We start from the raw sequence: 27,641 nt of genomic DNA, 5'->3' as shown, positions 1-27,641 counted from the left end.
CGCGAGCGCCCTCTAGAGGCCCGAAAAAAAGCTGTGGTCTGTATGGGCCGCCGCGGTACTCAGTTGTAATACACTTTTCCACCAATTGTGGCAGTAATGACAATATCAAACTAACAGAAGAAGTCTGGAGCTGAAGTCCTGGAGAAGTTTCTCAAGTGAAAAAAATATGACTAAAGTGGTGAAGCTGTATTTTTATTTGCGTGTAAATGTTATCGACTGTTTTGTTCAGAAACATATTCGTTATTTATTTAGTTCTTAAGTCCCTTCGATCAATAAAAGCTCCAGTTTGAAATAAGTAATAATTATAATAATAATAATATTTGGTGGCTTAGGCTTTAAAGCAGAAATGTAAAAGTAGTTTTCACTGAGGGCCACATGGCAGTTATGTTTGGCCCCAGAGGGCCGCTTCTAACAGTGAATACCATTAATACAATTTTTAATGTATTTTATTAGTAGATTTTTTTTAAAGCTAAAGTGTAAAAAAAATATGGTAAATTGCAATAATTTCACTTCCAAAATGTAGTGTATATTACTGTAAATGGAAAAAACATACTGCTGTTTTTATGGTAAAAAAAAAAAAAAAAAAAGGCAGCTCAGTTGCCAGAATTTTACTGTAAAATGTACATTTGTTTTTTTTTACTGTAAACACACAAAAAAAATGCAATTTTACAGTAAAATTTTAGCACCTAAGCTGCCAGTTTTTTGTTTTTTTGTTTTTTTTATACCACAAATCAACAAGTGTAGATTTTTGGGGGTATTACTATAAATGCCAAAACGGCACCACAGTATATTACAGTAAAAAAGTACAGTTTTTTTTCATTTAGAGAAAAATGCTGTAAAAACCACAGTAAATTTCACAACTTGACCATGAAATCTATTGCTACTTTTACATTGCACAATTTGATGGATAACTTGCTTGGAAATCATTATTATTAGTATTTATTTATATATTTAAAAATGGTTGGAATGTTTGATCATATATTTTTGCATAAATAGACAATACTTAAGTTAGCATCATTTGCGATTACATGGAGTACATACATTTGTTTTCTGCCAAAATAGAAAGAAATAATACATTTAGTAAGAAAAGTTACAGTATTTTGTTGATACATATTATTTCCAGGCTTTCCAGGGCCAAATAAAATGAATTGGCGGGCCACATCTTGAGTTTGACACCTGTGCTTTAAAGGGTTAAAAAATTGGAAGAAAAACGTATCTCTACCTTGCCGTTTTCATCCAGTCGAGACATCCAGCCCTGTAGGTGGCACCACCTGCACCGGGAGTGTTGAAAAGGAAGAATGAGATTTGATGTGTTGAGGTTTATAAAAGTAAAAATAAATAGTGCATGTCGGCATGAGATAACACTCTTGGTAACAGGACAGAGCTCGTTAGAAAATAATGCAAACGACCTTATTTTCTTCACCTGCAGAGACGAGCGTGCAACTACAAACCCCAAAAGCAGCGAAGTTGTCACGTTGTGTAAATGGTAAATAAAAAGAGAATACAACAAATCCTTTTCAACTTATATTCAATTGAACAGACTGCAAAGACAAGATATTTAGTTATTTTTTGCAAATATTAGCTCATTTGGAATTTGATGCCTGCAACATGTTTCAAAAAAGCTGGCACAAGTGGCAAAAAAGAGTGAGAAAGTTGAGGAATGCTCATCAAAGACTTATTTGGAACATGCCACAGGTGAACAGGCTAATTGGGAACAGGTGGGCGCCATGTTTGGGTATAAAAGCAGCTTCCGTGAAATGCTCAGTCATTCACAAACAAGGACGGGGTCGAGGGTCACCACTTTGTCAACAAATGCCTGAGCAAATTGTTTAAGAACAACATTTCTCAAGCAGCTATTGCAAGGAATTTAGGGATTTCACCATCTACGCTCCGTAATATCATCGAAAGGTTCGGAGAATCTGGAGAAATCACCGCGCGTAAGCCATGATATTACCAAAAAAGCGACATCCGTGTGTAAAGGATATCACCACATTGGCTCAGGAACACTTCAGAAAACCACTGTCAGTAACTACAGTTGGTCGCTACATCTGTAACTGCAAGTTAAAACTCTACTACGCAAAGCCAAAGCCATTTATCAACAACACCCAGAAACGCCGCCGGCTTCACTGGGGCCCGAGCTCATCTAAGATGGACTGATACAAAGTGGAAAAGTGTTCTGTGGTCTGACGAGTCCACATTTCAAATTGTTTATGGAAACTGTGGACGTCGTGTCCTCCGGAACAAAGAAGAAAAGCACCATCCGGATTGTTGGTGGTGTATTAGTGCCCAAGGCGTGGGTAACTTACACATCTGTGAAGGCACCATTAAGTATCTTGTCTTTGCAGTCTATTCAATTGAATATGAGTTGAAAAGGATTTGCAAATCATTGTATTCTCTTTTTATTTACCAATTACACAACGTGACAACTTCACATGCAAAACACAGCATCTCACATTCAAGCCACCCTTTTGACTACAATATCATTTCTCATGGGTAGGGGTGTAACGGTACGTGTATTTGTATTGAGCCGTTTCGGTACGGGGGTTTCGGTTCGGTTCGGAGGTGTACCGAACGATTTTCCACACAAACATATTAAGTAGCCGCCTCCGCTTCCTTCTGCCTCTGTCTCTGTCAGGACTCTCCACAGCACCCAGCATCGTCCCACCCACACAACCATCTGATTGGTTACACAAAAAGCGGTAACAGCCAATCAGCAGTGCGTATTCAGAGCGCATGTAGTCAGTGCTTAGCGTTTAGCAGGTAATCATCAGGCAGCACACTCTCCCCAAATGATAATAAACACCTCCCAGTCAACTACTAGTAACATCACTATGAGCCCGTTGACCTTCTAGAAACATAAACTGCAGCTCAGCTAATTCGCTTTTAGCGTAACGTTAGCTCATTTTGCGGTGTGTGTGTGTGTGTGTGTGTTACGGACAGCAAAGCCCTGTCTGTCTGTTATTTCACTTTGCCTTCTTCTGTGTTGATTGAGCTGTGTTGAAGCAGCAAAAAAGGACATTATGTTAAATGAAGAGTTTCTGTCTCTGATAGTTGATATAATAATGTAAGTGCATCATTAAGTCTACATGAACTCCATGGTGTTCAGGGATGAATAGTCTCTCCTATTGCTATTGTACTATTTTTTTTTTAGTAATGTAGCAGCCTAGTTTTGAATGGCAGGGTCCCTGCTATCACATGTTGATATAAATACAACATTTACATAATAAAACAACTACAGGCTTCCCAAATGCTGTAATAAATTAAGCATGATGAGTTGACTTGAAACTGTTTAATGTTGCACTTTTTATATGTAGAAGAAAAGTTTTGTCATTTTATTTAATCTGAGCAACAACTTGAGGCAGTTTAATGTTGATTAAAGGCCTACTGAAATGATTTTTTTTTATTTAAACGGGTATAGCAGGTCCATTCTGTGTGTCATACTTGATCATTTCGCGATATTGCCATATTTTTGCTGAAAGGATTTAGTAGAGAACATCGACGATAAAGTTTGCAACTTTTGGTCGCTGATAAAAAAAGCCTTGCCTGTACCGGAAGTAGCGTGACGTCACAGGTTGAAAGGCTCCTCACATTTCCCCATTGTTTACACCAGCAGCGAGAGCGATTCAAACCGAAAAAGCGACGATTACCCCATTAATTTGAGCCAGGATGAAAGATTTGTGGATGAGGAACGTGAGAGTGAAGGACTAGAGTGCAGTGCAGGACGTATCTTTTTTCGCTCTGACCGTAACTTAGGTACAAGGGTTCATTGGATTCCACACTTTGTCCTTTTTCTATTGTGGATCACGGATTTGTATTTTAAACCACCTCGGATACTAGATCCTCTTGAAAATGAGAGTCGAGAACGCGAAATGGACATTCACAGTGACTTTTATCTCCACGACAATACATCGGCGAAGCACTTTAGCTACGGAGCTAACGTGATAGCATCGGGCTTAAATGCAGATAGAAACAAAATAAATAAACCCCTGACTGGAAGGATAGACAGCAGATCAACAATACTACTATCAGGAGACACCAAACCAAACACTGGACCTGTAACTACACGGTTAATGCCTGTCGAAGCCTAGCAATGCTGTTGCTAACGACGCCATTAAAGCTAACTTAGCTACGGGACCTCGTCAGAGCTATGATAAAACATTATCTCTCCTCATCTGCTCATCAACACCCGTGCTCACCTGCGTTCCAGCGATCGACGGCGCGACGAAGGACTTCACCCGATCATCGATGCGGTCGGCGGCTAGCGCCGGATAGCGCGTCTGCTATCCTCAAAGTCCTCCTGGTTGTGTTGCTGCAGCCGACCGCTAATACACCGATCCCACCTACAACTTTCTTCTTTGCAGTCTCCATTGTTCATTAAACAAATTGCAACAGATTCACCAACACAGATGTCCAGAATACTGTGGAATTATGAGATGAAAACAGAGCTTTTTTGTATTGGATTCAATGTGTCCGAATACTTCCGGTTCAACCATTGACGTCACGCGCATACGTCATCATACATAGACGTTTTCAACCGGAAGTTTCCCGGTAAATTTAAAATGTCACTTTACAAGTTAACCCGGCCGTATTGGCATGTGTTGCAATGTTAAGATTTCATCATTGATATATAAACTATCAGACTGCGTGGTCGCTAGTAGTGGTTTCAGTAGGCCTTTAACGTAGGCAGAATTATTATAGTGTTCCCAATGTTAAAAGGATAAAGCCATTGTTTACAAAATTTGGTATATAAATAACCAAAACATTTATATTTTGTTGTTTTCTTACTGTACCGAAAATGAACCGAACCGTGACCTCTAAACCGAGGTACGTACCGAACCGGAATTTTTGTGTACCGTTACACCCCTACTCATGGGGCACTTGCTTGTTGAAAAGTGAGGGCTGTACTCCTTTTTTTGCGAGGCACCGTACGACGTTCTGCATCAACATCCACCTAACAATGACATGATACTCACAATGTTGACGGTATCCGGTGTAACAACGATGGGGGGGGGGGTGGGGGGGGGCGTGAGGAGAGAGAAAAGGGGCAGGCATGAATAAAATGACATGAGAAAACGTGGCCGCAAAAAAAAGTCGACATCGTTAAGGCGTCTTTTTGTGGGTGATGATCCATCATCCCACGCTCGCCGCCGTGAGGCTGCGGCATTCCACATTCCGCTCATGCGGGCAATGAATCAAGCGTGTGTGACCTCGGACTAAAAATGAGGCATTTTCTTCCACATGCTTTATAAATAGAGAAGTCAAAGAGCTCAGCTCACTTGTGTCTGCCGACTGTCGGGAGGCGCTAGCTGCGCCATCTTTGCACGTCTGCGCTCTTCCCGTTGCTTGTCGGCGCTCTTTGGAGGAAGGAACACAATGACAGAGGGATTTTGTTACTGCTTGATGATGGCAGTCACACATAAGAGATACGTGTCGACTGCAATATGATGGCAGTCACACATAAGAGATACGTGTAGACTACAATATGATGGCAGTCACACGTAAGAGATACGCGTAGACTACAATATGATGGCAGTCACACATAAGAGATACGCGTAGACTGCAATATGATGGCAGTCACACGTAAGAGATACGTGTAGACCACAATATGATGGCAGTCACACATAAGAGATACGTGTAGACTACAATATGATGGCAGTCACACATAAGAGATACGCGTAGACTACAATATGATGGCAGTCACACATAAGAGATACGCGTAGACTGCAATATGATGGCAGTCACACGTAAGAGATACGTGTAGACCACAATATGATGGCAGTCACACATAAGAGATACGTGTAGACTGCAATATGATGGCAGTCACACATAAGAGATACGTGTAGACTGCAATATGATGGCAGTCACACATAAGAGATACGTGTAGACTGCAATATGATGGCAGTCACACGTAAGAGATACGTGTAGACTGCAATATGATGGCAGTCACACCTAAGAGATACGTGTCGACTACAATATGATGGCAGTCACACATAAGAGATACGTGTCGACTGCAATATGATGGCAGTCACACATAAGAGATACGTGTCGACTGCAATATGATGGCAGTCACACATAAGAGATACGCGTAGACTGCAATATGATGGCAGTCACACATAAGAGATATGTGTAGACTACAATATGATGGCAGTCACACATAAGAGATATGTGTAGACTGCAATATGATGGCAGTCACACATAAGAGATACGTGTTGACTGCAATATGATGGCAGTCACACATAAGAGATATGTGTAGACTGCAATATGATGGCAGTCACACATAAGAGATACGTGTAGACTGCAATATGATGGCAGTCCCACATAAGAGATATGTGTAGACTACAATATGATGGCAGTCACACATAAGAGATATGTGTAGACTGCAATAGGATGGCAGTCACACATAAGAGATATGTGTAGACTACAATATGATGGCAGTCACACATAAGAGATATGTGTAGACTGCAATATGATGGCAGTCACACATAAGAGATATGTGTAGACTACAATATGATGGCAGTCACACATAAGAGATACGTGTAGACTGCAATATGATGGCAGTCACACATAAGAGATACGTTCAGACTCAAGTAAACAACACCAACATTTTATATGTTCCATTGAAAATATAGAACATTACAACTTAAAGTCCATCCATCTATCCATTTTCTACCGCTTGTCCCTTTCGGGGTGGCAGGGGGTGCAAAGTCGCAGGACATATTTAGCATGTTTGTTCCAAGAGCCAACACAAATCAAAGCTCTCCAATATGCTGTTCCATGGTCTTGGAATAACCTACAGAAGGATCTGAGGTCACGTGAACTCATCCCTTTGGGGGAATTTCAGGTCATTTTAAAAGATCAGGACTTTAAATACAGTGGTTTTTGAGCAAGACCTCGGACTAATGTGGTCTACATACTTAAAAGGGTTCAATTTGATGTACATATTTTTACAAATAGATTAAAAGTTTTAAAAAATCACGTTTTTTATGAATCTTCAGAGTCTGAGGGATAATTAGGTCCAGATTGATCAAGTCTATGGTGGTTTTTGACCTGGACCTGGACCAATGTGGTCCTGAAAAGGTTAAATGCGCCTTTATTTGAATAGCACATATAGGATCCAGTTCAAGTTACCTGCGCACTTTGTGATACACGTCCCTTTTCCGGGTCCTTCTTCTCTCTCCTGTCTCTCCCTCGCTCTCTGCCTCTGCCGTCCCACTCAAACTTCCAGTTGTGGAGGTCAGCTGGACCTTGAAGGCTTCAAAACAACATCAAAACATCAAAAGTGTACATACACGTGTAAAGAACATCATGTCATGGCTGTTTTCAGTTTCCAATCATTTCTACAACTCTTATTTTGTTGTGATGTAGTGATTGGAGCACATACTTGTTGGTCACAAAAAACATTCATGAAGTTTGCTTCTTTTATGAATTTATTATGGCTCTACTGAAAATGTGCTGGGTCACAAGTATACATACAGCAATGTTAAAGGCCTACTGAAATGCTTTTTTAAAATTTAAACGGGAATAGCAGATCCAATCTATGTGTCATACTTGATCATTTCGCGATATTGCCATATTTTTGCTGAAAGGATTTAGTAGAGAAAATCGACGATAAAGTTCGCAACTTTTGTTCGCTGATAAAAAAAAAGCCTTGCCTGTACCGGAAGTAGCGTGACGTCACAGGAGCTAGTATTCCTCACAATTCCCCGTTGTTTACAATGGAGCGAGAGAGATTCGGACCGAGAAAGTGATGATTACCCCATTAATTTGAGCGAGGATGAAAGATTCATAGATGAGGAACGTTACAGTGAAGGACTAGAGTGCAGTGCAGGACGTATCTTTTTTCGCTCTGACCGTAACTTAGGTACAAGCTGGCTCATTGGATTCCACACTCTCCTTTTTTTATTGTAGATCACAGATTTGTATTTTAAACCACCTCGGATACTATATCCTCTTGAAAATGAGAGTCGAGAACGCGAAATGGACATTCAGTGCCTTTTACATCGGCGAAATGCTTTAGCTACGAGCTAACGTGATAGCATCTTGCTTTAACTGCATATGGAAACAAAAGAAATAAACCCCTGACTGGAAGGATAGATAGAAAATCAACAATACTATTAAACCGTGGACATGTAAATACACGGTTAATGCTTTCCAGGCTGGCGAAGGTTAACAATGCTGTGCTAAGGACGCCATTGAAGCTAACTTAGCAACCGGATTGCACAGAGCTATGCTAAAAACATTAGCTCTCCACCTACGCCAGCCAGCCCTCATTTGCTCAACAACACCCGTGCTCACCTGCGTTCCAGCGATCGGCAGAAGGACGAAGGACTTCACCCGATGCGTTTGGCGGCCCGGAGACGTAGGAAGTCAAGGTGAAGTCGGCGGCTAGCGCGGCTAGCGCGGCTAGCGCTCCAACAAAGTCCTCCTGGTTGTGTTGCTGTAGTCCGCTGCTAATACACCAATCCCACCTACAACTGTCTTCTTTGCAGCCTTCATTGTTCATTAAAAAAATTGCAAAAGATGTCCAGAATACTGTGGAATTATGAAATGAAAACAGAGCTTTTTGTATAGGATTCTACGGGGTACCATAACTTCCGTTACTCGGACTTCGTCACGCGCATACGTCATCATACCGCGATGTTTCAGCTGGATATTTCCCGGGAATTTTAAAATGTCACTTTATAAGTTAACCCGGCCGTATTGGCATGTGTTGCAATGTTAAGATTTCATCATCGATATATAAACTATCAGACTGCGTGGTCGCTAGTAGTGGCTTTCAGTAGGCCTTTAAAGGCCTACTGAAATGACATGTTCTTATTGAAACGGGGATAGCAGATCCATTCTATGTGTCATACTTGATCATTTCGCGATATTGCCATATTTTTGCTGAAAGGATTTAGTAGAGAACATCGACGATAAAGTTCGCAACTTTTTGGTCGCTGATAAAAAAAAGCCTTGCCTGTACCGGAAGTAGCGTGACGTCACAGGTTGAAAGGCTCCTCACATTTCCCCATTGTTTACACCAGCAGCGAGAGCGATTCGGACCGAGAAAGCGACGATTACCCCATTAATTTGAGCCAGGATGAAAGATTTGTGGATGAGGAACGTGAGAGTGAAGGACTAGAGTGCAGTGCAGGACGTATCTTTTTTCGCTCTGACCGTAACTTAGGTACAAGCTGGCTCATTGGATTCCACACTTGCTCCTTTTTCTATTGTGGATCACGGATTTGTATTTTAAACCACCTGGGATACTATATCCTCTTGAAAATGAGAGTCGAGAACGCGAAATGGACATTCACGGTGACTTTTATCTCCACGACAATACATCGGCGAAGCACTTTAGCTACGGAGCTAACGTGATAGCATCGTGCTTAAATGCAGATAGAAACAAAATAAATAAGCCCCTGACTGGAAGGATAGACAGAAGATCAACAATACTACCAAACTCTGGACCTGTAACCACACGGTTAATGCTGTACCGCCTGGCAAAGCCTAGCAATGCTGTTGCTAACGACGCCATTGAAGCTAACTTAGCTTTGGGACCTCAACAGAGCTATGCTAAAAACATTAGCTATCCACCTACGCCAGCCCTCATCTGCTCATCAACACCCGTGCTCACCTGCGTTCCAGCGATCGACGGAGCGACGAAGGACTTCACCCGATCATCGATGCGGTCGGCGGCTAGCGTCGGATAGCGCGTCTGCTATCCAAGTCAAAGTCCTCCTGGTTGTGTTGCTGCAGCCAGCCGCTAATACACCGATCCCACCTACAACTTTCTTCTTTGCTGTCTCCATTGTTCATTAAACAAATTGCAAAAGATTCACCAACACAGATGTCCAGAATACTGTGGAATTTTGCGATGAAAACAGAGCTTTTTGTATTGGATTCAATGTGTACCAATACTTCCGTTTCAACCATTGACGTCACGCGCATACGTCATCATACATAGACGTTTTCAACCGGAAGTTTCCTGGGATATTTAAAATGTCACTTTATAAGTTAACCCGGCCGTATTGGCATGTGTTGCAATGTTAAGATTTCATCATTGATATATAAACTATCAGACTGCGTGGTCGCTAGTAGTGGCTTTCAGTAGGCCTTTAATATTTGCTTACATGTCCCTTGGCAAGTTTCACTGCAATAAGGCGCTTTTGGTAGCCATCCACAAGCTTCTGCTGGAATTTTTGACCACAAAATTAGTGCAGTTCAGCTAAATTTGTTGACATGGACTTGTTTCTTCAGCATTGTCCACACCTTTAAGTCAGGACTTTGGGAAGGCCATTCTAAAACCTTCATTCTAGCCTGATTTAGCCATTCCTTTACCACCTTTGGGGTCATTGTCCTGTTGGAACACCCAACTGCGCCCAAGACCCAACCTCCGGGCTGATGATTTTAGCTTGTCCTGAACAATTTGGAGCTAATCCTCCTTTTTCATTGTCCCATTTACTCTCTGTAAAGCACCAGTTCCATTGGCAGCAAAACAGGCCCAGAGCATAATACTACCACCACCATGCTTGACTATAGGCATGGTGTTCCTGGGATTAAAGGCCTCACCTTTTCTCCTCCAAACATATTGCTGGGTATTGTGGCCAAACAGCTCCATTTTTGTTTCATCTGGCATCACATGGACAAAGATGCAACCTTCTGGAGGAAAGTTCTGAATGGCCTTCCCAAAGTCCTGACTTAAACATGTGGACAATGCTGAAGAAACAAGTCCATGTCAGAAAACCAACCAAGTGTATGTACACTTTTGACCGCGACTGTACATTCAGCTTGATCACCAGCAATCTTTCCGACAATGTCCGTGTATTAATGTTAGAATAATTATGTATAAGTTATCACACAACTCTTATGCTTAAAGGCCGTTGCTATAGTTATTATCAATTGTGCCGAAGTTGTACTTTTCTATCTGTGCAAAGGCACACAACTTGTAATCTTCCATTGCGAGTTGCCTCGCATCAGCAGTTTGTTTCCAGACCCTGCCTGCAGACAGCCAAGGACGGACATCGAGTAGCTCAACGCAGACAAAACAGAGACAGGGCGAAATCACGAGTGTGTGCACGTTTCCATTCTGAATAATCACGTATTGTGTCTACTGGGGCTGCTTGCAGCCTCAGTGATGTTAACTAGGGAACTCCCGAATAAATAGAGGAGGACGTGGGACTGTACCTTAGAGCGCAGGGTGGAACGGTAACTGTGTGTGCAGCCCAATACGTTTCTCCTCATGAGCAAAATTTAACTCTGTCTCTGCCTGATTCCTCGCTTCTTGTCTTGTTTAATAGATAGTTCGGTGTTTGAACCTGACAATTAGATCTTAAAAATCAGTGTAGAAAAACAAAACCCAATTAAAGCTGCGAGCAGTGTGGAAAGGGACCTTTGGTGCGATGCCACGCCCACATCTTATGGCATGGGAAAAATGTGTTCGCAATTTATCATTACTATCTGCGAATTTAACCGCGACTCATTCAGACAAAGTCTCTGGGAGGAGTTTGTTAAAGTACGACCTCTTTTTTCAGCCGAAAAATGGCCACAAACCAAAGATGCCTAGCTTGGTGCGATGCCACGCCCACATCTTTTCTTCACAGTCTATTCAATTGAATATAAGTTAAAAAGGATTTGCAAATATTCAGTTTTTATTTAACGTGCTAACTTCACTGCGTTTGGCTTTTGTATGTTAAGGCCCCTCAAAAAAGCCATTGAAGTGATAGAAAATAATAATAATTAAAGCTGCAAGCAGCGATCAACGAGCCCTCTCACCTCCTTGGGTTCCGACAAGGACTGGGACTCTGGTTCCTCCTCTTCAGCTCTGCATGCTCTTCTTCTGAGTCCAACTGGATTGTTGGAATGTTCGCCAGTACGATGTAGTCTTCCATGGTCATGACCGCCTCAGAAGTGGGACAACAGAAACAATAATTGCCTTCAGAAGTCATCATGACCTTCAGTTACTACGGAAACTTGTTTTCAAGACGACTTAGACTTAGACAAACTTTAATGATCCACGAGGGAATTTGATTAATCAAACACACTAATTGATATATTACTTGGTAAATTAAACAAGCAAACCGATACATTACTCGATTAATCGAACAATCTAATTGATATATTACTTGATTAACTAAACAAACTAATTGATATATTACTTGGTAAATTAGACAAACAAACCGATATATTACTCAATTTATCGAACAAACCTATCGATAGATTACTCGATTAATCAAACAAACCAATTGATATATATTTCTTGATTAATTAAACAAACAAACCGATATATTACTCAAATAATCAAACACAATAATTCCTATATTACTCAATTAATCGAACAAACTAATCAATAGATGACTCGATTGGTCAAACAAACTAACTAATATATTACTTGATTAATTAAACAAACCGATATATTACTCGAATAATCAAACACACTAATTCATATATTACTTGATTAATCGAACAAACTAATCAATAGATTACTCGATTAATGAAACAAACAAATTGATATAATACTTGGTAAATTAAACAAGCCTATCGATAGATTACTCGATTAATCAAACAAACTAATTGATATATTACTTCATTAATTAAACAAACACACCGATATATTACTCGAATAATCAAACACACTAATTCATATATTACTCGATTAATCGAACAAACTAATAAATAGTTAATCAAACAAACTAAATGATATATTACTTGATTATTTAAACAAACAAACCGATATATTACTCAAATAATCAAACACACTAATTCCTATATTACTCAATTAATCAAACAAACTAATCAATAGATGACTCGATTAGTCAAACAAACTAACTAATATATTACTTGATTAATTAAACAAACCGATATATTACTAGAATAATCAAACACACTAATTCATATATTACTCGAATAATTGAACAAACTAATCGATGTTACTTGATTAATCGAACTAACCTATCGATAGATTACTCAATCAAATAAACTAATTGGTATATTACTTGATTAGTTAAACAAACAAACCGATATATTACTCGATTAATCGAACAAACATATCGATAGATTACTCGATTAATGAAACAAACTAATTGCTATATTACTTCATGAATTAAACTAACAAACCGATATATTACTCGAATAATCAAACACACTAATTCCTATATTACTCAATTAATCGAACAAACTAATCAATAGATGACTTGATTAGTCAAACAAACTAACTGATATATTACTTGATTAATTGAACAAACCAATATATTACTCGAATAATCAAACACACTAATTCATATATTACTCGATTAATCGAACAAACTAATCAATAGATTACTCGATTAATGAAACAAACAAATTGATATATTACTTGTTAAATTAAACAAACCTATCGATAGATTACTCAATTAATCAAACAAACTAATTGATATATTACTTCATTAATTAAACAAACAAACCGATATATTACTTGAATAATCAAACACACTAATTCATATATTACTCGATTAATCGAACAAACTAATCAATAGTTAATCAAACAAACTAATTGATATATTACTTGATTAATTAATATATTACTTGATTAATTAAACAAACAAACCGATATATTACTCGATTAATCAAACAAACATCGATAGATTACTCGATTAATCAAACAAAATAATTGCTATATTACTTGAATAATTAAACAAACAAACCGATATATTCCTTGAATAATCAAACACACTAATTCCTATATTACGCGATTAATCGAACAAACTAAACAATATATTACTGGATTAGTCAAACAAACTAACTGATATATTACTTGATTAATTAAACAAACCAATATATTACTCAAATAATCAAACACACTAATTCATATATTACTCGATTAATCAAACAAAAAAATGTATGTATTACCTAATTAAACAAACCGATATAATACTCGAATAATTAAACATATTAATTCATATATTACTCGATTAATCAAACAAACTAATCAATAGATTATTCGATTAAGCAAACAAATAAATGTATATATTACTTGGTAAATTAAACAAACAAACCAATATTTTACTCGAATAATCGAACAAACTAATCAATATGTTACTTGATTAATCGAACAAACCTATCGATAGATTACTCAAACAAACTAATTGATATATTACTTGATTAATTAAACAAACAAACCGATATATTACTCGATTAATCGAACAAACCTATCAATAGATTACTCGATTAATCAAACAACCTAATTGATATATTACTTGGCTGATTAAACAAACAAACCGATATGTATTACTTGAATAATCAAACACACAAATTCCTATATTACTCGATTAATCGAACAAACAAATTGATATATTACTTGGTAAATTGAACAAACAAACCGACATATTACTCGAATAATTGAACAAACTAATCGATATGTTACTTGATTAATCGAACAAACGGATTGATCGATTACTAAAATAATGGATATGAGCAACATCAGCTACAGGAAGTGGATCTACATCCATGTAGTGATATTGTTACATACTCAATAGTTTTCTTCGACAGAGGTCAAGGGGGTACTCTTAAAGGTACAGTGTGTGCATGTTCAATTTCAACTGTCGCACGCTTGGAACTTAGCGGTCCCAACTGTAGATAATCGAGACAAGACCGAGCGTTATTATCTTTGTAAACATCGGCATTAGACTATGTAGCTAGACTTGGTATTTACCTCCTCCAGTTCTTGCTCAGTTCTCTTGGGCTCCGAGAGCAGCAAGGCCTCCATGCCTCGCCTCACGCTACTCCTGCTTCTGTCGTCCCTGATCGTAGTCGTCTCTACCTCCGCTTCCGTGACGGCCACATGGGGCGGAGATGTAGCGGACCCCTGAGACCCTGCACCTTGTTTCGATGCAGTGGAGCCACAAGAGATGGGGAGGCTGAGCACGGACTGAGATGATCCCTTCCAGGAACCCGGGGAGGCGCTCCGTCTACTGTCTCTGGAGGATGGCTCCCTCTGTAAGCCATTTCTGGACGGAGACGCTTCCCTGGTCCGAGGAGACCTCCGGCATCCCTCGTTTGTCTTCTGGTGAAATGTTGAGGAGGCGCGGCGGGAGATGGACTCCAGATTCCTGTAGAGCCTCTCCGAGTCCAAACTATGCTTGTCTGACGGGCTCCTTGACCTTCGGCTGCCTCCTCTCTGTGGTTCGTAGCCGCCGTTCTGTGAAAAGGACTTGTGAGAAGTCGTCAGTCTGGATGGCGAAGCAAAGGAACCCTGTCTGCGAGACGGACTAGACCTGCCAGAGGTATGCTGAGAGGGTGCATGGAAGGCAAGGTGGGAGGAGCCATTAGATCGAGTCCCACTCCTCGAGAGCGAGCGCATTCGGTTGTCCGATCTCCTCCGTCTATCTGGACTCACTGAACCGTGGCGTGTCGGAGAGTTCCTCAATGAGTCAGCCCCTCTTCTAAAATTGGAGTGGTAGGTGTACCTCTGAGGGGACTCGCTTCTCCAAGAATCCTGCATGTAGGTTTCGGGGTTTCTGCGTTGGGAGGGAACGCCAAGATGGACGGTCCGGTATGGGACAGAAGCTTTGGGTTCAGGGACATAGTTGTTGGGGAGGGGGTGGCCCCTCTCGTAGTAACGATAGGGCCTTCTATTGGCGTCCTCCTTCTGATGGTCGCCCTCACTTCTTCTGTCCGGAGAGAAGTAGCCACTCTCTTGTTCCCTCACGCCCCCGGAGTCTGGAAATCACAGAGACATGACAGTTTTCATATATATAATTGATTATGCTTTTTTGTGAACTTCTGGATCTGCCTCCCGGAAGCCTTTTGGCCATGGAGACCAGATGCTGGGTCTCTGCCACACCAGAGTCCGTTTGGAGGAGATGTGGATGAAGAGACAGGACTGCGGAGCTGGCACTGAGCGCCGGGACGGACCAGCTTCACAGTGTCTTGGCTGAATGAGCAGGTATCGGACAACTCGGTCTCCTTGGACGTATCCTCGCTCATCCATGCGGACCGGACACTGGCCGAGAGTTGGTGGGCGTCTGAGAGTGCAGTCGGCTCTCTTGGTTGCTGTCTCTGGCCATGCTCCTCCCACCCCAGCGGAATTTGGCGTGGAACACCGCAAAGGCCACCACAGTGTATATGTTTTTGTTGTTGTTTTACTTTTGTAGAAATGGCTAGTTGGATCAGCTCTACTCTTTTATTGTCTTTAATGTCCTCTGTGTTCTTTGATATTTCCCTCTTACACACATGTTTATGTGTGCTATGGCTATGAGTTTTTTTCCCCTTGGCCTCAGTCTGGACCCCCTCTCCAGGGGCCTAGGCTTAGACTGAATTTTTTTTTCTCAACCCCCCAGCGTTTACCTGTTTCTCACCTTTTTTGTAAGGGGCGCCGGCAGTTGGCATTATAACAACTTATATAAGTGTTATAATGAAGGCAACACATGATGCAAGTGTCTATATTAGCTATATTAGCCTACTATCAAAATGACTTTAAAAGTCTTATATAAGTGTTATAATGAAGACAACACATGATGTAAGTGTCTATATTAGCTATATTAGCCTACTATCAAAATGACTTTAAAAGTCTTGTATAATGAAGACAACACATGATGTAAGTGTCTATATTAGCCTACTATCAAAATGACTTTAAAAGTCTTTTATAAGTGTTATAAAGAAGGCAACACATGATGCAAGTGTCTATATTAGCTATATTAGCCTACTATCAAAATGACTTTAAAAGTCTTATATAAGTGTTATAATGAAGACAACACATGATGTAAGTGTCTATATTAGCTATATTAGCCTACTATCAAAATGACTTTAAAAGTCTTATATAATGAAGACAACACATGATGTAAGTGTCTATATTAGCCTACTATCAAAATGACTTTAAAAGTCTTATATAAGTGTTATAATGAAGACAACACATGGTGTAAGTGTCTATATTAGCTATATTAGCCTACTATCAAAATGACTTTAAAAGTCTTATATAAGTGTTATAATGAAGGCAACACATGATGCAAGTGTCTATATTAGCCATATTAGCCTACTATCAAAATGACTTTAAAAGTCTTATATAAGTGTTATAATGAAGACAACACATGATGTAAGTGTCTATATTAGCCTACTATCAAAATGACTTTAAAAGTCTTATATAAGTGTTATAATGAAGACAACACACGATGTAAGTGTCTATATTAGCTATATTAGCCTACTATCAAAATTACTTTAAAAGTCTTAAATAAGTGTTATAATAAAGGCAACATGTGATGTAAGTGTCTATATTAGCTTTATTAGCCTACTATCAAAATGACTTTAAAAGTCTTATATAAGTGTTATAATGAAGACAACACATGGTGTAAGTGTCAATATTAGCTATATTAGCCTACTATCAAAATGACTTTAAAAGTCTTATATAAGTGTTATAATGAAGACAACACATGATGTAAGTGTCTATATTAGCCTACTATCAAAATGACTTTAAAAGTCTTATATAAGTGTTATAATGAAGACAATACATGATGTAAGTGTCTATATTAGCCTACTATCAAAATGACTTTAAAAGTCTTATATAAGTGTTATAATAAAGGCAACATGTGATGTAAGTGTCTATATTAGCTATATTAGCCTACTATCAAAATGACTTTAAAAGTCTTATATAAGTGTTATAATAAAGGCAACATGTGATGTAAGTGTCTATATTAGCTATATTAGCCTACTATCAAAATTACTTTAAAAGTCTTATATAAGTGTTATAATAAAGGCAACATGTGATGTAAGTGTCTATATTAGCTATATTAGCCTACTATCAAAATTACTTTAAAAGTCTTATATAAGTGTTATAATAAAGGCAACATGTGATGTAAGTGTCTATATTAGCTATATTAGCCTACTATCAAAATGACTTTAAAAGTCTTATATAAGTGTTATAATGAAGACAACACATGATGTACGTGTCTATATTAGCCTACTATCAAAATGACTTTAAAAGTCTTATATAAGTGTTATAATGAAGACAACACATGATGTAAGTGTCTATATTAGCCTACTATCAAAATGACTTTAAAAGTCTTATATAAGTGTTATAATAAAGGCAACATGTGATGTAAGTGTCTATATTAGCTATATTAGCCTACTATCAAAATGACTTTAAAAGTCTTATATAAGTGTTATAATAAAGGCAACATGTGATGTAAGTGTCTATATTAGCTATATTAGCCTACTATCAAAATGACTTTAAAAGTCTTATATAAGTGTTATAATAAAGGCAACATGTGATGTAAGTGTCTATATTAGCTATATTAGCCTACTATCAAAATTACTTTAAAAGTCTTATATAAGTGTTATAATAAAGGCAACATGTGATGTAAGTGTCTATATTAGCTATATTAGCCTACTATCAAAATGACTTTAAAAGTCTTATATAAGTGTTATAATAAAGGCAACATGTGATGTAAGTGTCTATATTAGCTATATTAGCCTACTATCAAAATGACTTTAAAAGTCTTATATAAGTGTTATAATAAAGGCAACATGTGATGTAAGTGTCTATATTAGCTATATTAGCCTACTATCAAAATTACTTTAAAAGTCTTATATAAGTGTTATAATGAAGACAACACATGATGTAAGTGTCTATATTAGCCTACTATCAAAATGACTTTAAAAGTCTTATATAAGTGTTATAATGAAGACAACACATGATGTAAGTGTCTATATTAGCCTACTATCAAAATGACTTTAAAAGTCTTATATAAGTGTTATAATAAAGGCAACATGTGATGTAAGTGTCTATATTAGCTATATTAGCCTACTATCAAAATGACTTTAAAAGTCTTATATAAGTGTTATAATAAAGGCAACATGTGATGTAAGTGTCTATATTAGCTATATTAGCCTACTATCAAAATGACTTTAAAAGTCTCATATAAGTGTTATAATGAAGACAACACATGATGTAAGTGTCTATATTAGCCTACTATCAAAATGACTTTAAAAGTCTTATATAAGTGTTATAATGAAGACAACACATGATGTAAGTGTCTATATTAGCCTACTATCAAAATGACTTTAAAAGTCTTATATAAGTGTTATAATGAAGGCAACACATGATGTAAGTGTCTATATTAGCCTACTATCAAAATGACTTTAAAAGTTGTATATAAGTGTTATAATGAAGACAACACATGATGTAAGTGTCTATATTAGCCTACTATCAAAATGACTTTAAAAGTCTTATATAAGTGTTATAATGAAGGCAACACATGATGTAAGTGTCTATATTAGCTATATTAGCCTACTATCAAAATGACTTTAAAAGTCTTGTATAAGTGTTATAATGAAGACAACACATGATGTAAGTGTCTATATTAGCTATATTAGCCTACTATCAAAATGACTTTAAAAGTCTTATATAAGTGTTATAATGAAGACAACACATGATGTAAGTGTCTATATTAGCCTACTATCAAAATGACTTTAAAAGTCTTATATAAGTGTTATAATGAAGGCAACACATGATGTAAGTGTCTATATTAGCTATATTAGCCTACTATCAAAATGACTTTAAAAGTCTTGTATAAGTGTTATAATGAAGACAACACATGATGTAAGTGTCTATATTAGCTATATTAGCCTACTATCAAAATGACTTTAAAAGTCTTATATAAGTGTTACAATGAAGGCAACACATGATGTAAGTGTCTATATTAGCCTACTATCAAAATGACTTTAAATCAAGACTTTTGAAGTCATTTTGATAGGAGGCTAATATTACTGATTTCTCGATTAATCAAACAAACTAACTGATATGTTACTTGATTAATTAAACAAACCGATATATTACCTGTATAATCAAACACATTAAATCATATATTACTCGATTAATCGAACAATTTGATCAATAGATAACTCGATTAATCGAACAATTTAATAAATAGATTACTCAATTAATCAAACAAACCAATTGATGTATTACTTTGTTAATTAAACAAACAAACCGATATATTACTCGAATAATCGAACAAACGAATCGATATGTTGCTCGATTAATCGAACAAACTAATTGATCGATTACTAAAATAATGGATATGAGCAACATCAGCTACAGGAAGTGGATCTACATCCATGTAGTGACATTGTTACATACTCAATAGTTCTCTTCGACAGAGGTCAAGGGGGTACTCTTAAAGGTACAGTGTGTGCATGTGACCCACCTGATGCTCTTAAAGGTACAGTGTGTGCATGTGACCCACCTGATGCTCTTAAAGGTACAGTGCGTGCATGTGACCCACCTGATGCTCTTAAAGGTACAGTGTGTGCATGTGACCCACCTGATGCTCTGCGGGATCGCTCTCGGCCTCTCCTCTCATCCATCCAGGGGCTTCCAGCGCTGCCAAGGGGAGAAGAATCCATCCGGGTCATGTCTTCTAGGGACACACAGTTCCTCTGTAAGCTGAGGGGTCTGCTCCTCCCTGGACTGTCCGGACTATTTGCAGAGCTGGACAACATGGGACAACGTGGGACAACATGGGACAACGTGGGACAACGTGGGACAACATGGGACAAAGTGGGACAACATGGGACAACATGGGACAACATGGGACAACGTGGGACAACATGGGACAACGTGGGACAACATGGGACAACGTGGGACAACGTGGGACAACATGGGACAACATGGGACAACGTGGAACAACGTGGGACAACGTGGGACAACATGGGACAACATTAGACAACGTGGAACAACGTGGGACAACGTGGGACAACATGGGACAACATTAGACAACATGGGACAACGTGGAACAACGTGGGACAACGTGGGACAACATGGGACAACATAGGACAATGTGGGACAACATGGGACAACATAGGACAATGTGGGACAACATGAGACAATGTGGGACAACATGGGACAATGTGGAACAACGTGGGACAACGTGGGACAACATGGGACAACATAGGACAATGTGGGACAACATGGGACAACGTGGAACAACGTGGGACAACGTGGGACAACATGGGACAACGTAGGACAATGTGGGACAACATGGGACAACATTGGACAACATAGGACAATGTGGGACAACATGGGACAACATGGGACAATGTGGGACAAAGTGGGACAATGTGGGACAACATGGGACAAAGTGGGACAACGTGGGACAACATGGGACAACGTGGGACAACATGGGACAACATGGGACAACATGGGACAACGTGGAACAACGTGGGACAACGTGGGACAACATGGGACAACATGGGACAACGTAGGACAATGTGGGACAACATGGGACAACATTGGACAACATAGGACAATGTGGGACAACATGGGACAACATGGGACAATGTGGGACAAAGTGGGACAACGTGGGACAACATGGGACAAAGTGGGACAACGTGGGACAACATGGGACAAAGTGGGACAACATGGGACAACGTGGGACAACGTGGGACAACATGGGACAAAGTGGGACAACGTGGGACAACATGGGACAACATGGGACAAAGTGGGACAACGTGGGACAACATGGGACAACATGGGACAAAGTGGGACAACATGGGACAACATAGGACAACATGGGACAACATGGGACAAAGTGGGACAACGTGGGACAACATGGGACAACATGGGACAAAGTGGGACAACGTGGGACAACATGGGACAAAGTGGGACAACGTGGGACAACATGGGACAACATGGGACAAAGTGGGACAACGTGGGACAACATGGGACAACATGGGACAAAGTGGGACAAAGTGGGACAACATGGGACAACATGGGACAACATGGGACAACGTGGGACAACGTGGGACAACATGGGACAACATGGGACAAAGTGGGACAACGTGGGACAACATGGGACAACATGGGACAAAGTGGGACAACATAGGACAACGTGGGACAACGTGGGACAACGTGGGACAACGTGGGACAACATGAGACAACGTGGGACAACATGAGACAACGTGGGACAACATGAGACAACATAGGACAACATGGGACAACATGAGACAACATAGGACAACATGGGACAACGTGGGACAACGTGGGACAACGTGGGACAACATGAGACAAAGTGGGACAACATAGGACAAAGTGGGACAACATGGGACAACATAGGACAAATACGTCAACGCCAGCCGCACAGGATAAAAGTACATTATTGTCACATTATGACTTATTTGACATTATTCTCTACCACACGTTGACATGAAATCCTTCTTGGCAAAGTTGTCCCTTCAGTCAAATGCTCGTGTGATGGATCATCATTTCATGGTTTTAAAGGGGAACTGCACTTCTTTAGGAATTGTACATGTCTTTTTTTAAAGATGTATAATAGAAAGAGCAGATATGATCATAACAATATGTAATATGTACAATATTAACTGTATTTTGATCATTTATTCAATGTCAGGACTGATTTCTTCCGCACATTTATTTCTGTTTCCATAGCAACACACCTCCGACTTCTGGCCACAAATGTTTGTTTTTACTCTCAGAAACAAAGGCGTGTGCGTTGTAATCATGACATAATCCATAACAGACAACAAATGCAACTATTTTTGGACAAACGAGGATTCACAACCTTATCTTTTTGAAGCTGAACATACTGAGGATGAACTACTGCTTCTACAAAGTGAGCACGGTAGGAAGAGTGAGACGTTGGAGCAGACGGAAGCCGAGAAAGTGAGGCGGAAGTGACTGGCGCTATAAATATGGAATTTGGAGCCAAGCTGTTTCTACATAAATGGAGTGCTTACCCAAATAAACCAACTTTAAAAGTCTTACATTATGTGTTGTCTTCATTATAACACTTATATAAGACTTTTAAAGTCATTTTGATAGTAGGCTAATATAGCTAATATAGACACTTACATCGTGTGTTGCCTTCATTATAACACTTATATGAGTGTCTATATTAGTTATATTAGCCTACTATCAAAATGACTTTAAAAGTCTTATATAAGTGTTATAATGAAGACAACACATGATGTGTCTATATTAGCTATATTAGCCTACTATCAAAACAACTTTAAAATCCTTATATAAGTGTTGTAATGAAAACAACACATGATGTAAGTGTCTATATTAGCCTACTATCAAAATGACTTTAAAAGTATTGTATAAGTGTTGTAATTAAGACAACACATGATGTAAGTGTCTATATTAGTTATATTAGCCTACTATCAAAATGACTTTAAAAGTCTTATATAAGTGTTATAATGAAGACAACACATGATGTAAGTGTCTATATTGGCTATATTAGCCTACTATCAAAATGACTTTAAAAGTGTTATATAAGTGTTAAAGACAACATATGATGTAAGTGTCTGTATTAGCTATATTAGCCTACTATAAAAATGACTTTAAAAGCCTTATATACTGTAAGTGTTGTAATGAAGACAACACATGATGTAAGTGTCTATATTAGCTATATTAGCCTACTATCAAAATGACTTTAAAAGTCTTATATAAGTGTTGTAATGAAGACAACACATGATGTAAGTGTCTATATTAGCTATATTAGCCTACTATCAAAATTACTTTAAAAGCCTTATATAAGTGTTATAATGAAGACAACACATGATGTAAGTGTCTATATTAGCCTACTATCAAAATGACTTTAAAAGTCTTATATAAGTGTTATAATGAAGGCAACACATGATGTAAGTGTCTATATTAGCTATATTAGCCTACTATCAAAATGACTTTAAAAGTCTTATATAAGTGTTGTAATGAAGACAACACATGATGTAAGTGTCTATATTAGCTATATTAGCCTACTATCAAAATTACTTTAAAAGCCTTATATAAGTGTTATAATGAAGACAACACATGATGTAAGTGTCTATATTAGCCTACTATCAAAATGACTTTAAAAGTCTTATATAAGTGTTATAATGAAGGCAACACATGATGTAAGTGTCTATATTAGCCTACTATCAAAATGACTTTAAAAGTATTGTATAAGTGTTGTAATTAAGACAACACATGATGTAAGTGTCTATATTAGTTATATTAGCCTACTATCAAAATGACTTTAAAAGTCTTATATAAGTGTTATAATGAAGACAACACATGATGTGTCTATATTAGCTATATTAGCCTACTATCAAAACAACTTTAAAATCCTTATATAAGTGTTGTAATGAAAACAACACATGATGTAAGTGTCTATATTAGCCTACTATCAAAATGACTTTAAAAGTATTGTATAAGTGTTGTAATTAAGACAACACATGATGTAAGTGTCTATATTAGTTATATTAGCCTACTATCAAAATGACTTTAAAAGTCTTATATAAGTGTTATAATGAAGACAACACATGATGTAAGTGTCTATATTGGCTATATTAGCCTACTATCAAAATGACTTTAAAAGTGTTATATAAGTGTTAAAGACAACATATGATGTAAGTGTCTGTATTAGCTATATTAGCCTACTATAAAAATGACTTTAAAAGCCTTATATACTGTAAGTGTTGTAATGAAGACAACACATGATGTAAGTGTCTATATTAGCTATATTAGCCTACTATCAAAATGACTTTAAAAGTCTTATATAAGTGTTGTAATGAAGACAACACATGATGTAAGTGTCTGTATTAGCTATATTAGCCTACTATCAAAATGACTTTAAAAGTCTTATATAAGTGTTGTAATGAAGACAACACATGATGTAAGTGTCTATATTAGCTATATTAGCCTACTATCAAAATTACTTTAAAAGCCTTATATAAGTGTTATAATGAAGACAACACATGATGTAAGTGTCTATATTAGCCTACTATCAAAATGACTTTAAAAGTCTTATATAAGTGTTATAATGAAGGCAACACATGATGTAAGTGTCTATATTAGCCTACTATCAAAATGACTTTAAAAGTCTTATATAAGTGTTGTAATGAAGACAACACATGATGTAAGTGTCTAAATTAGCTATATTAGCCTAAGAGTGAGATGTTGGAGTAGACAGGAGCCGAGAAAGTGAGGTGTAAGTGACTGGCGCTATAAATATGGAATTTGGAGCCAAGCTGTTTCTACATAAATGGAGTGCTTACCCAAATAAACCGGAAAAATATAAAAATATTGAAGTATTGTTGATGGTTTTTGAATGCGTCTTTAAAGTGATTTAGTGGTAGAATTAATTGCTAACATTAGCCACCAAGCACAAGACAACATTTGTCTTGTTGTCTCTCAGAATGATTGTCAACGATGGGCAGAATTACCCCCCAAAAAAGTGCAGTTCCCCTTTTGAAGTTTTGCCAGTGCGGAGGTAAGAAACCAGGCCGACGCGTCACCTGGATTGTATGTCAGTGTCACAGGTGTCGAGTTCCCACTCCGGGCTCAAACTGTGGACACGACTCCACTCGCAGGTCCGACCACCTCTGACGCCATCCCCGCCGGCCGTCCAGGTCGCGTCCCACAGGACCACATCGTCCTCACCGCACACCTGAAACATCATAAAAGACTGGACGTTATCAACAAAGCAACGTTTTATTTTGGAGAGGCGCAGGAAGTTAGAGCGGGTTACTCTTCATTCTTTTACCAAACAGAGCGTTCACATTAGAGATCAGGAGGCAACACAACAATCAATAAGCACTACAAAGAGCAAGTGTTGTGCTAATTATGTTACTAAGTACACTTACTGTCTCTTATCCAAACATCTTCCAGCGGACATCCTCAGCCGTCCAGCAAAGCCGGCACGCAGCACGTAACACAAGCTAGACCTCATCATTATTTCATCGCTCTCTTGCATCGGCAGAACCGCCCACGCCACTCCTTTCTTGGCCTCGTCTTGAGCCCCACTTAAAGATGATAAAACACGCTTCAAAGATGCAACTCATGTGAGTCACGCTTGTAGCCTTCAGAGTCTCCAAAACTACTTCAAAACCCTCCATCAGCGTTTTATATGCACACTGCAACTATATATATATTATGTAGTAACAGACACCTTCATAACAATATGTAATATGTACAATATACACACTGCAAGTATATATATTATGTAGTAACAGACACCTTCATAACAATATGTAATATGTGCAATATACACACTGCAAGTATATATGTCATGTAGTAACAGACACCTTCATAACAATATGTAATATGTACAATATACACACTGCAAGTATATATATAATGTAGTAACAGATACCTTCGTAACAATATGTAATATGTACAATATACACACTGCAAGTATATATATATAATGTAGTAACAGACACCTTCATAACCATATGTAATATGTACAATATACACACTGCAAGTATATATATCATGTAGTAACAGACATCTTCATAACAATATGTAATATGTACAATATACACACTGCAAGTATATATATAATGTAGTAACAGACACCTTCATAACAATATGTAATATGTGCAATATACACACTGTAAGTATATATATAATGTAGTAACAGACATCTTCCTAACAATATGTAATATGTACAATATACACACTGCAAGTATATATATATAATGTAGTAACAGACACCTTCATAACCATATGTAATATGTACAATATACACACTGCAAGTATATATATCATGTAGTAACAGACACCTTCATAACCATATGTAATATGTACAATATACACACTGCAAGTATATATATAATGTAGTAACAGACACCTTCATAACAATATGTAATATGTACAATATACACACTGCAAGTATATCTATAATGTAGTAACAGACACCTTCATAACAATATGTAATATGTACAATATACACACTGCAAGTATATATATCATGTAGTAACAGACACCTTCATAACAATATGTAATATGTACAATATACACACTGCAAGTATATATATAATGTAGTAACAGACACCTTCATAACAATATGTAATATGTGCAATATACACACTGTAAGTATATATATAATGTAGTAACAGACATCTTCCTAACAATATGTAATATGTACAATATACACACTGCAAGTATATATATATAATGTAGTAACAGACACCTTCATAACCATATGTAATATGTACAATATACACACTGCAAGTATATATATCATGTAGTAACAGACACCTTCATAACCATATGTAATATGTACAATATACACACTGCAAGTATATATATAATGTAGTAACAGACACCTTCATAACAATATGTAATATGTACAATATACACACTGCAAGTATATATATATAATGTAGTAACAGACACCTTCATAACCATATGTAATATGTACAATATACACACTGCAAGTATATATATAATGTAGTAACAGACACCTTCATAACAATATGTAATATGTACAATATACACACTGCAAGTATATATATAATGTAGTAACAGACACCTTCATAACAATATGTAATATGTGCAATATACACACTGCAAGTATATATATAATGTAGTAACAGACACCTTCATAACAATATGTAATATGTACAATATACACACTGCAAGTATATCTATAATGTAGTAACAGACACATCATAACAATATGTAATATGTACAATATACACACTGCAAGTATATATATAATGTAGTAACAGAAACCTTCATGACAATATGTAATATGTACAATATACACACTGCAAGTATATATATAATGTAGTAACAGGCACCTTCATAATAATATGTAATATGTACAATTTACACACTGCAAGTATATATATATAATGTAGTAACAGACACTTTCATAACAATATGTAATATGTAAAATATA

At 37.7% G+C, this 27,641-nt stretch overlaps 1 protein-coding gene across 1 annotated transcript in view; it reads right to left on the bottom strand.

The window, feature by feature from the left end:
* Window positions 1-25,409, bottom strand: part of LOC133633436 (uncharacterized) — a 56,932-nt gene extending 31,523 nt beyond the window's left edge. Inside the window, exons 1-7 of the mRNA XM_062025961.1 lie at window positions 25,249-25,409; window positions 20,277-20,443; window positions 14,672-15,678; window positions 11,758-11,885; window positions 7,129-7,252; window positions 5,277-5,354; window positions 1,223-1,255 (exon numbers count right to left, since the gene is read on the bottom strand). Of these exons, the coding sequence (XP_061881945.1) occupies window positions 1,223-1,255; window positions 5,277-5,354; window positions 7,129-7,252; window positions 11,758-11,885; window positions 14,672-15,678; window positions 20,277-20,443; window positions 25,249-25,409 (1,698 nt within the window). The remainder of the gene's footprint in view (window positions 1-1,222; window positions 1,256-5,276; window positions 5,355-7,128; window positions 7,253-11,757; window positions 11,886-14,671; window positions 15,679-20,276; window positions 20,444-25,248) is intronic.
* Window positions 25,410-27,641: the final 2,232 nt, after the last annotated feature.

This window comes from Entelurus aequoreus, linkage group LG18 (assembly GCF_033978785.1).
Source record: "Entelurus aequoreus isolate RoL-2023_Sb linkage group LG18, RoL_Eaeq_v1.1, whole genome shotgun sequence".
Lineage (NCBI taxonomy): Eukaryota > Metazoa > Chordata > Actinopteri > Syngnathiformes > Syngnathidae > Entelurus > Entelurus aequoreus.
Note: the sequence above shows the minus strand (reverse complement) of the source record. Positions and strands in the feature narration are given on the sequence as shown.